At 43.6% G+C, this 12459-nt stretch overlaps 1 protein-coding gene across 27 annotated transcripts in view; it reads left to right on the top strand.

Moving 5' to 3' along the window:
• Positions 1-12459, top strand: part of CEP112 (centrosomal protein 112) — a 418997-nt gene that overhangs the window by 69139 nt on the left and 337399 nt on the right. For 26 of the 27 annotated variants that reach the window (XM_079905668.1, XM_079905662.1, XM_079905687.1 and 23 more), the window contains 3 exons: positions 97-196; positions 2861-2979; positions 9071-9214. In XM_079905668.1, the coding sequence (XP_079761794.1) occupies positions 97-196; positions 2861-2979; positions 9071-9214 (363 nt within the window). The remainder of the gene's footprint in view (positions 1-96; positions 197-2860; positions 2980-9070; positions 9215-12459) is intronic. The other variant, XM_079905680.1, reaches the window with a different exon arrangement.

The raw sequence follows: 12459 nt of genomic DNA, 5'->3' as shown, positions 1-12459 counted from the left end.
TAGACTTGCAAAAATATTGTGCTATTTTTAAAAAAAATTATGTGTTCCATACATAAAACAATATTGTATACTAAAATATTTTAAATTCATTTGCAGATTTTAGAAAGAAAGAATAATGAAATAGAAGAAATGAAAACTTTATACAAAAAGAAGCAAAATGAAACGGAGGAGACTATTAGAAAACTTGAAAAGAAAGGTGATGTTGTATTGTTATATAAACCTTTTAATAACACTTCCATCTTATTTTAGTTCTTGTATAAAGTAGAATTTTATTTCTGACCTTTTGTAGTATGAGAAGGGAATGTGTATGTGGGTTTCCATCAGTCGACCTGTTGATGTGAGCTTCTACAGGACTTAAGAAAAACTCTGTGTGTGTGTGTGGTAGCAATGGTGGTTGGTTTGGTTAAAGATTTGGAAGAGTCTGTAACTGTTACTCCTTCTTAATTCTCTCCCTCTTCACTGGGCTGGAGCTGCCATAGGTCAGTCATAGAATTAGAACTTACTGGCTTTCACAAGGAAGTCTAGAGAAATTACTCCTTTTGGTCTAATAAAATTCATTCCATTAAGTATCTTTATGCCTTACAGTATATGCTAGTATTGTGATCGACAGAACAAACATTTAAAAAGTATTCCCCATTTACACTTTCATTCTGAAGGAAAAGAAAGCATGTAATCAAGTGTTAAATTGACTATGACTATAGGTTGAAACATTGAAATGCAACAGACAGTCATTAGGGAGAGTGCTGAAAATAGTTTGTAAGATTGGATTAGTTGAGAGAAGAGTTCCAAGTCCTGGGATAGGAATGTGGTATTGGTAAGTTGTGGAGGGGATGCTGCAAAACCATGTATCTAGAGTGGAGATCCTATACATTAAGAGACAGACTGAAAAAGATTAAGATGGGTGACTTGGCGTGACCTAAGCGTGACCTTGAATTTCAGATTTAGAAGTTTCAAGTTTATCCCATAGATGCTGGGGAGTCAGAGAAGATTTTTGAGAGGTGAGTTTTAGGACCTCATATTTTGGGTGGAGTAGTCCGGTAACAGTGGGCGTGTGAAACATGCTGAGGCCAATTCCCAGTCTGTTATAATAGTCAGAGGCAGAATGGAGTGAGAGAGAGAGGGGGAGAGGGAGAGAGAGGCGAGCACCCCGCTTATTAGGAAACTTGGTCTCTAATCCCAGACCTGCTCTTCAGCGTCTGCTGTGTCACATCAGCAAGTCTCTGCGCCTCGGCTTACTTGTTACAAAATGCGCCACTAGATAAGTAATATATGTGAAGTCCCTTCAGCTCAAGGATGTTATGCTTCCATGCTTCTGGCATTTTGTGTGTAAGATGATGAGGACCCAGAATATCTGAACGATGGCAGTGGGAGTAGTGAGAATGGGACGGAAGAAGAAATGGTGAAGGGTCTGGTGGATGATAAGAGGTCGGTGATGAGTAAGAGGGAAGTGGAGAGGTTTTCCTTGAGCCGCTCCAAATTCCAGTGGCTACAAAAATATTTAAAATTTATTTCTAGGTTTTCGTTTTTACCCTGATTCAAACCAGGCAGTTTAAACATGCCTAAGGTTTAAAAATATTATTTCCTAAGGCTTTTTGACTTGCAAACAGGGCTTAGTTTTAATTTTAGAATTGTGAAGTAAAATGTTGTAGATGCTATTAGACTAATATTAGGTTAACTTGGAGTCTTCTTCTCACCTTATTTGTTGCACAGTTGAGATATAAGAGTGAAAGAAATTTCTATGTAAATGTTTATGAAAATTTTGCTATCTTGAAGTAAGTGAATAAAAACCTTCAGGAAGCTAAGGAAATACTGCATTCAAGCAGATACACAGCTGAATTTACTTTGCCATCCAGATGACATGAATATATTAAACACATTTTCACTTGAATCAATGACAGTTTAAAGCATTTTGAAAAAGATAGAAATTTAAATGATTTATAAGGGAAATCTTTTATATAATTTAAAGCGTATTTTGTTTTAGTCACCCAAACTTTGGCAGCGATTTTAGTGTGTCCAGCAGCAGCATGTTGTAATGACGGCCCTTCATCTGTGCACTCAGTACACATAGTTGGGAGTACTTGCCTCTGTGCCACTCTTTTGCTCTGTGGATAAAAAGTTGAAATATCTTTCTCCTCAGGAAATAAGCAAGTAAACCACTATAACACATAATGTAATAAGTGACTTAGAGGAGAAATCTATGAGGCTCATGGGGAATAAAGAGGAGCTTCTTTCTGCCCCTGCAAGAGGAGGAGCCTGGTTGGCGAACGTTCCATAAAGAGGGCGCGACTCGGGCTGAGACTAAAGATGCGCAGTGTTGCAGCAGGGGAGGCTGGGGCGTGCCAGGTAGATCAGTGATCGCATTGGGCAGCGATGCAGGAGCGGACACGGGCTCAGGGATCTGCAGATGGGCTGGTACGTTTATGAGTTTAAACATATGGAAGTGGCAAAAGATGAGGCCAGAAAGCAGCCAGATCATGAGGAGCTGTTCTCACGCCAGAGGTTTTTGGCCGCTGTCTTGTAGGGGAGGGGAGCTGCGGGGTGATTCTCAGTCTGGGGGTGGCGCTATGGGATCTGCACCGTAGGAAGACCTCTTCACAGCGGCGGAGGATCCACTGGAGGGGAATGGTACCGAGGCCAGCACACATTGTCAAGGGAGTGAGTAACGGGGGATTCAGCCAAGGCTGTGGTAGCGGAAATGAGAAGAAGAGAGGAAAGAGTAAGAGATTTTAGGGGAGAGAACGGATAAGACTTGGAGGGAAATGGAATGATCTGTTAACTGGTACACTATGTTTTTATTATCATCAGACTCTTAACGTGGCAGCTAGAATTGGTTTAACTATGTTTTCATCATTTTTGACAGTTCAGACCCTTGTACGTGAATGTCAAGTTATCAGAGAGACCAAAGATAACCAGATTGCAGAGTTAAAAAAGATATGTGAACAAAGTACAGAATCTCTGAATAATGATTGGGAAAAAAAGGTAAGCCACATAAAATAAAATAGTTATGGAAAAATATAAAGGGTTATACTTTAACGGAACAAATTGAATTATAAAAATAATGGGTGTTCACAAAATATACAGAAATGTTTGAAAAAATAAAAATAACTTAATATTCTAGACTAACTGGAAATAGCTGTTCGTGTTTTGGTATATTTTTTCTGGAATTTTAATGGTTTGTAAACTAGTTTTCATTTAGAAAAGTTACTTTTAAGAATTCTTGAATTTAATTAAAGTTCTGAATTTTTTGTCAGAGCCAATAGATTTTAAGCGAAATTAGCAGGGATGTAACAGCAGGTAGTTTTTGGAAGTTAAACTGTTTAAACTTTGGCCCTGGATCATTTCTTTTCTGAAATCTCAGGTAACACAATATTTGTAGAATAAATTTGTTTTTGATGTAAACAAGATCAGTAGTGGATGGCTTATTCTTGGAGGAGCATTTAATTCCGAAAAATATTTTCATAAAATTCATCAGTGCCAAGAGTAATGTAAAAAATGCTCATTATGAACGAGTCTTACATAGTCACGTGCAGTACTTTCATTAGGAGCCCTTAGCCATTAGTTGACATCACAGTACGTATGTAAGAGGAAAGAAGCACGTTACTTCTTTTGAGGAGCTCTGTGATAAAGGTCTGCAGTTAACTCCTCCTCCCGATTGATAGTCCCCGATTAATCTGGGTTCAGTCTGTTTTCCTGAGAGCTCTGATGCCTCCCCAGGCAGACACAGGACTTATCTGTCCTGGCTGTGGCAGCTTCAGTGCCAGCCTGGGAAGGGCCCGTGTTCAGAGGGGCAGACTTAGCTCTTTTCTAGTTGCATTTTCATTTGAGTGGTTTTATCTTTTCTATAAATTTGGCATATTCTTCTGCTTGCGTCAGGTCCATTGTGTTCATAGTAGCCCCTGACTCCCTTTCCCCTAGTTCCTTCTTCCCCAATTTAAGTTGTCTGGTGTTTGCAGAGAAGAGTCTCTGTCTCCTGCCATGCGCAAGGGTACGTTTTATGCTTTCAGCTGGACCAGCAGCTCTTTCTTACAGTTAACACGGTGATTAGTGGATGTGAAACACCACAAATGTGGTGAAAGGTCTTTTTTGTGAAGTACAGTCGCATGTAAATCTGGGCAGAGGTGAATGCCTGGTGCAAGCAGGGTAGGTGCCAAAAATGAGTAAGCAGAGGATAGATGTATGTTGTGATTTTGCGCTCATCCATTCAGAAAGTGTGAAGTATCTGTACCGCCCAGGTGAGGTGAGGTGAGGTGATACGTGTGTGTGTGTGTGTGTGTGTGTGTGTGTGTGTACTCCCTCGTAGAATTCTCCATCCTACGTTTCTCACTTTAAGGCCCAGGTATCCAACTACCTCGTTAAGATCTCTCCTTTTTAGCTTTTTTAGAGTTATCCTGTGATTGACGCAGCAATGCCTTTCCTACCTATATACCCAAGAGAAATGAAAACGTGTCTGCACAAAAAGTTATACATGAATGTTCATAGCAGTATTATTCATATGAAAACCAAAAAGTAGAAATCAACTGCTGAGTGGATAAATAAAATGTAGTATATTAATACAATGGAATATTGCTGGGCAGTGGAAAGGTATGAAGGACTGATACACGCTACAACATGGGTGAACCTTGAAAACATCATGCTAAGTGAAAAAAGCCAATTATAAAAGACCAATTCTATGACTCTGTGTTAAATGTTCAGAATAGGCAAATCTATAGAGGCGGAGAGATGAGGGACATGATAGCTAACGAGCACAGGTGTTCTTCTGGGGTGATAAAATGGATTTTGGTGATGGTTGCGTAAGTCTGTGAATATACAAAAAGCCCTTGAACTGTCTGACTTGAATTGGTGCTCTGTATGCTACGTGAATAAAGCTGCTAACGTTAATAAAGCTGTGGGGAGAAAATGGATCTCTCCTTGATCTAAATTGCATCATTCTCCCCAAACTCCATCTTCTTCCTTTGCTGCTGAAGCAGCCTCCTCCCGAGGTTCCCCTTCTCCCTGTTCCCGATGGTGGTGGCATCTGCTCGGCTGCCGCACACTCTTCTTCTGCCTCACCTCTCACACCTCATCACTCGCACTTCTGTTCTATTTGTTGTGATTTACTCACATTGTCCCTCCCGTAGGTCTGGCGACCGTGTCTCTGGACCCTCGGCACCTCCGCAGTGCGTGCCCCATGATACAGCCGTGTTGACGGTCTTTCTGAAACACAGATCTGGTGTTCCTCGTCACCGTGAATCACACCAGTGGTTCCCAGTGGCCCTTGGGGCTACGAGGCTCTTGGTGATTGAGACGCTGGTCACCAGTGAAGCCTCTCTTCCTTTGCCGCAATCCGGCTCCCCTTCTTACTTTTCTCCTGGCTGCACAAGACTGTGCCAGTTACCCGGCTCTGCCATGCTGTTTGTAATCTATGGGCCTTTTTAAAAATTGAGTTACGACTCACGTGCCATAAAATCTACCCTCTTAGAGTGTACAGTTCAGTGGTTTTCAGTCTGTTCATGAGGTCCTGCCACCATCACCACTGTATGGTTTTCAGGGCATTCCTGTCAGCCCAGAAGATACCTGGTACCCGCTGTCACTCTCTTCCCATGTTCCCTCCCTCCGCCCTCTGCAACCACTCGTCCACCTTCTGTCTCCACACTTTGGCTATAAAATCATGCAATACGTGGCATTTTGTTACTGGCTTCTTTCACTTATCAGAATGTTTTTAAGTTTCCTCCATGTTGTAGCATGAGTCAGTAGTTCAGTCCGTATTATGGTCAAATAATATTCCATTGTGTGGATGCACCGCGTGTCACCAGTTGGTGGACATTTGGTTCCACTTTTTGGATAATAATGCTTTTATGAAAATTTGTGCACAGGTTGTTGTGTGGCCTGTGTTTTCATTTGTCTTGGCTCCTGAAGAGGGAGAAGCACTGCCTGCATTTTCCTTTCCTCGCCCCTCATAGCACTTCTGACGCCACATGTGTGGGCTTTGCACACATCAGGCAGTTCCCTTTGACGCCAGTTGGATGTCCTATAATTCAGTTAAATTTGACACTATTTACCTAGAATCAGTATCACATCCCACAAGTTAAGGTCTCAGTCCCACAAGAGTGGGCCCACTTCAACGTCAGTCTAAAGTCCCAGGTTGTCGCCTGTACATCTGACGAAGTGGCTATAAATAGGAGTTCTCACCACTTCCTCCCTGGATTCCATGATTTGCTGGAATGGCTCACAGAACGTAGGGAAGCACTCACTGACATTCTACCATTTAACCATTTTATTGTAAGGAATATAATAAGAGATGCAGGCGAGCAGCCAGATGAAGAGATGCACAGGGCCAGGTATGTGGGACGGAGCGCAGAGCTTCCCCGCGCCCTCCTGGCACACTGCTCTCCCGGCCCCAGCTGTTCACCCGCCTGGAGGCTCCAAACGCTGTACTTTTGGGATTTTTATGGAGGCTTTATCATGTGGGGATGATTGACTATAAATGTAATCTTCAGCCCCTGTCCCCTCCCTGGAGGATGGGGGTGTGCTGCAAGTTCCCGGCTTCTGATCATGGATGGCCTGTTCTTTCGGGTGACCAGCCCCCATCCTGAAGCTGCCCAAGAGCCCACCCAGAGTCGCCTCCTTGGAACCAAAGACAGTCCTGTCACCCAGGAAATCCCAAGGGATATAGGACCTCAGAGCCAGGAATTGGGGGCAGAGACCAAAATATATATATATATATATAAAATATATATATTTCTATTTCTGTTATATCACAGGTATATAATTAAGAGTGGAATTTCTGGGTTATGTGCTAATTCTGTTTAACATTTCAAGGAATTCCCATACTGTTTTCCAGAGTGGCTACACCATTAACCTGTTGGCTTTTACGATACTTTTTCTTCTGTTTGGACAGATTCCTGGGTCCTCTAGGCCTCCTGTGGCGTGAGGCAAGTACGTGGTTAGATGTCCAGGCTATAGACCAATCTGTAGGATACTGAGAGGGCCTTTGCATCCCCTCAGCCCGTTGCCAAGCCCTGGCTAAAATACCTCCTTGTGGGTTTATAGATCCCCTTATTGTCAGGGCCACGATGGCATCCTGTGGCTTAGCAAGGTTTGTACTTTAGAACATGTCTAATAATGTTTTCTGCTTAAGCAGTTTATGCCTCAGGGGAGTGTTTGCCCTCTGAAGGCCCCTGGGCCGAGTGACCTGGACTCCAGTTCATTGCTAGGCTTGGGGAAGCTCTCGGGGATGCATTTGCTTGATATGTGGTAGATGCTAATAAAATGTGTTGGATGGATGCAGTCAAAATTCGCTCTGCAGTCAGTTGGCTAAGTCCGTGGATGTGAGGCCTGCGGGTGCGGAGGGCCGACCGTATTCTTTGGACGACACCGTTTACGTTGGGGCCTGAGCACCGCGGATGGTCCGGAGCGTACGCCTGGTGGCTGCCCAGGGCCGACGGAGTGCGCGATTAGTCCCCAGTCAGACCTCTAGGCCCAGTGTGCCTGTCCCCTCCTCAAACGGCTGGGCAAGTTCCAGCACGCTTGTGCCGTGGCTGCGCTCTCACCCTGTGGGCTCCGCCCTAAACCCCCGGGCGAGCTATAAAGGGCTCAGGCTGACGGCAGACGCGCCCCAGCAGCAGGCACCGGCCTCAGAGAGCGACGGTGGTGCCCCTGAGAAGGCGCTGCACTCACGGGCCCCTGCATACGGCAGGGGTTTGACGTTCAGGCGGTGTGTGGCGTGGGACGTGTGGGGGAGCACACACGTGAAGAAACCGCCGCAGCCTTCCAAGTGACTCCCTACACCCTTCATCGGTGTTGCTGTGCGCGCCAGTCAGCAGCTGCGGGGCAGTGCAGAGATGCAGGCGCTGTGGGCTCGGCTGCATTCACGTGCCAGACAAGTGACTGACTTCTGAATACCAGCCATGACACTGGCTTAAAACGTATACCTTGGCAAGGAAATGTACCATATCAATGATTTCCGAGACCACTTACAAATAGTCAAAATTGCATTTGTTAAATTTGTGAAACCCCAGGATCTTCTGTACGGCTATTACTGAGCCATCCTTGCTCTTCCTGTTCAGCCAGAAACTAGAAGGAAAGTTCCTGGGACCCTTCCCACTAACAGGCGTAGTTATGGCCTGTCTTCTCCTCTCGTTTCCACCATCTCTCAGGGTTTTCCCTGTCCCTCCAGTATCTTCCTAGTCAAATAAGGTCTCTGTGCATGTGTCATACCCTTGTCTGTCCTGCCTACTCAGGAATGGGAAGTAAAATGTATCTTTTAGACTATTTTGGGCTCCTGCCCCCCACCCAACCTTGAATGAGTCAGGGATTGGATACAGGGGAGAGGAATTAGATTCTGAATTCCCCTCCCATGAAAGTAAGTGAACAAACGCCCACAAGTCTGGGAGCACAGGTGTTCAACTCCCTTTGGAACCTGTCCTTTGAACTTTGGTTTCCTTACCTCAGTTACATCGATAGTTTAGAGCTTCATCCGTTTAAACATGTGTACATAATCTTCATAAAAAAAGACCAGTATGCATGAGGACATAGAGTTCTCCCTGGAGAACTCTCGTTGATTTATAAATACCATCTTTGTGTCCACTTTTGTAAAGGTTATGGGATGGATAAAAATAGTTTCTCATTGGGGGTTAGGCTGAAGGATAAAGCATTTTTAACATTACTCTTGTGCAAAATTTCATGCAACTAAGATGAAAATACAGACAGTGACATAATATTCCTAAACAATAACAATATTATAAATAGTTCTGCTTTCTGATTTCAGGCTAATACTAGTGTTGTTTAGCTGACGCATTGTATTATCTGTCTGATTTATTTACTGTTTGTACCTGAGGTGGATAATTCCCTTAATTATTTGTCTATCCATTAAAATTTTCAATTCAGGAAAGGAAACAAAAAATTGGTTCTTAATCATGCTCTTTACGTGGTATCTTTACTTTGAATGTTTATTTACGAGTTTTATATCTTTTGTTGTTCAGGTCACCATATAAATAAATAGAGAAGTATAGGAAAACATTTTTTTCTGAATTGCAAAATAGTCTGTTCTATAATAGTAGTGCACGAGTCAGTTTTTGATTTCACCGTGTAGCTCCACAATGCTGTAGCGGAAATGGAGAAGGAAAAGTTTGAACTTCAGAAGCAGCACACTGAAAATATCCAAGAGCTGCTTGAGGACACAAACGTGCGTCTGAACAAAATGGAGGGTGAATACGTGGCACAAACACAGTCCACAGTGAGTCCTTTTTTTTTTTTGTCTTGTCTTGCTGTGTTTATAAACTGTCCTGTTCATCTCCATGTCCCCATGCTTCCAGGATGTGTGCAGTGCCTAAATAAGTATGTTACAGAATTAACAGGGAACATCGCACCTCCCGCTCGACACGGGCCTGCGCGTGGCAGGGGACGGCCTCTTGGGGGCGCCGTGGGGCCTCACCCTGGATTGTTTGAGGCCACTGTTTGTTTTAAACCCACAGAAGCCTTAACAAATCTTTCTTCTTGTTTTCTTCGCTGACTTTCAACCTAGAGATAATTTCTTTTCTTGCTTTATTTCTGTTTTATTGTTTGTTTCAGTCTTTTTAACTGAAGACTTGATTGTTTCTCTGAAAACGTCTCATGCTAGTGTGAAGACAGTCAAATTGGAGATAGGAGTAGTGTGAGCGATCGAGGACAGGTTTTCTTAGTAGATTTGTCTTGACCGAGGAGCCAGACACGGATACCACATGGGTAAGCCCCAGAGTCCTCTTCCGAAAAGGATGCAGAAGGAGGGCACTGTAGTGCACAGCAGGAGACAGTAACTTTCTCCAAGGGAAGATGGGGAACCCCTGAGAGCCCCCTCAGTGAGCACTGCTTGCAGAGGGTAGGTCTGAGGGTGTGAATGTTGTCAGCCTTCAGAAGCTCAGCTGACTTCCTGAGATACAGAAGCCTGGGCAGGTGGGCTGAGGGGCAGGTGGGCTCAGGGGCCCCTGGACCAGGGCTCCTCACGTCTGGGGCAAGTGCACCTTGTCAGTCTTGTTTCTGATATATGATACGACTTCATGGTGTATGGAGCCCTGCGTCCTTCCCTGACCACTCAGCTCACCCGGGCCAGCCTGGCTTGGTCCAAAGTGCTTCCTTGAATTTAAAGCTGTGGAATTTGAGCAAGAGTCCATTACCCGGGCTTGTCTTGGAGACCCTAGGCCAGCTGAAGGGCCTGTGGCAGAGGGCTAAAGAAATGGGGTACAGGATCCACAGTGATCTGGGGCCTGGGCTTGGAGACCCTAGGCCAGCTGAAGGGCCTGTGGCAGAGGGCTAAAGAAATGGGGTGCAGGATCCACAGTGATCTGGAGCCTGGGCTTTAGGTCTCGGGCTCAAATCCCAGATCCTTAAAGCCGTGAGTGCCATGCGAGCTCTTCAGGTGTTTAGTTTCCTCATCTGTCAGATAGGGTAACAGTAGTAGTAAAGTGTAATACATGTCGTTGAAAATATTAAATAAATCCATGTACATAAGTTATTTAATAAGAGCTCAATAGGTAATTGTTAATGTCTTTGAAAACGTAACATACAAGAAAAGTAATCAAGAGAGCCATATACATGAGAAAGTACTCAATTCAAGAAGTTAATCAATGTTTGCTCAAAGATGGCAGGTTGAACTTGGTGTTGGCCTCCATTCCCTCCCACAAAAATGGTAGTAAAGGGATAAAGGAAAAAGCATAGCCAGAAGGACAAAGAGAGTGTGAGGGCAATAAAATTCTGGAGTTGGAAAGGCAGTGGATGAACTGACACTGACCCCGCCGGTTCAAGAAAGCAGGACCCTGCGTCGGCACTGGGGAATCTGAGAAGCAAGCTGAGTTCCACGTGGACCTTCCAGGGGCTCAGGACCTGTTGTACTGCTCACCTCTGGAAGACGGGGTGCAGGTGCTGCTTCAGCACATGGAGAGCTGGGTGGTTTCAGATGCAGCTAGATGTGAGATTGGGGTGAGGAATACAAGCCGGCTTATTATACCATTCCTCCTACTTTTGTACGTTTCAAATGGCCCATAGCAAAACTTTTTTTAATGAAAAAATTAACAGCAAAAACCAGCCAGCTCTTCACATCCTCTCCCCCACATCGTGAAGCGTGGGCCTGCTTCTCACCCACCTCAGCGGAAGATAGGAGGTTACCCTCCGGAGGGAACGGCAGCCTCTGGATTAGGACACGGGGCACAGCTGGGATTTCTTAGCGCAGCATCTCTCTGCGTGCAGAGAGCATGTCCTTGGGGGGGCCCATGAGGGGCCAGGTTGTAACCCTCTCCCCACTTTCCACCGCAGAGAAAGCATCAAAAAATCAGGTCGCTTGTTACGAGGGGAAAAATGCTAAGCTGTCCTCAGATTTCTTCACCTCAGCGTTCCATGCCAGAAGACAGTGGAGCAACACTAAGAGATAAACTGAGAAAAAGCGTGGCCTAAGGCGGTTTTCAAGGGAAGGACACAAGCAGTTTCAAACATCAGCAAATACCTTTGATTTTTATCTGTGTTAAATGTCACTCCAGTGTCTCTAGGTGTGAGTATTGGGGGCATTATTTGAGCCCTTCAAATTTATGTTTTTCATTTTCCTTTAATTCCGATAAATTTATATACATTATTTCTTCCAAAAAGTCTATCCTTCCTACTCCTTGGGTCTTATTTTATGTTTTCTGTCTCCTTGTATTTTCTTCCTATCCTCTGCTCCTAGGATAGTTTCCCATTCTGATCTTATTCTTACCAATTAATTTTTTAGTAGATTTCCTTCTGCTGTATTTATTTTATTTCTAATTGTATTTATTACACCTTTTATTTAAATTATTATTGTTGTTTTCATATCCAGTATTTTAATTTGGTTTTTCTTTCTCCCCTCCTCCTCCTTTATCTTCTTTAGGAATTTCCTGTTTTTCACATTGTTAATATATTCTTTATCTTCTTAAATATGCTTATTAGGCTTATTTGAAATTCTTGGTCCATCTGTTTAATTATTTGCCTTCAGAATATTATATATTACATATTACTACATTATATATAGTTGCTATATATTTTATTATTTATATATACATGTATTGCTGGCTTTCTTTCATAGTTGTCTGAAGGTGTCTAATTATTTTGTACTGTGAGCTCATGTCCTTTGGGTTTATCCATTATTCTAAGGTGTATTGGGGAAAAGCTGGAAGACCAGATCCCTGTGGGGATCAATTATACTTTAAATAGTGAGGAGGAGGTGACCCTCAGGGCAGAGAGCCCCAGAAAGCATGGGACCACTGCTGAACTCTCCTTGGCAACTTCCCATTTGTAACACACAAACCTCTTTAACCCCAAGGAAAATGCAACTTGGGAGGGAGGGCATCTCCCTAGGTTGTAGTATATCAGCCCCCAAGCTTTGGAGAGAGAGATGATCTTTTGATGAAAGAAGGTCTTATTTTTAACTTATTCAAATTTATCAATCTTTTATAATTAGTGCTTTTTAAGTCTTTTTTTTTATATAAATTTCTTTAT

This window comes from Stenella coeruleoalba (assembly GCF_951394435.1).
Source record: "Stenella coeruleoalba genome assembly, chromosome: 19".
NCBI classification, from domain to species: Eukaryota; Metazoa; Chordata; class Mammalia; order Artiodactyla; family Delphinidae; genus Stenella; species Stenella coeruleoalba.
This window is presented reverse-complemented; position numbering and strand designations above follow the sequence as displayed.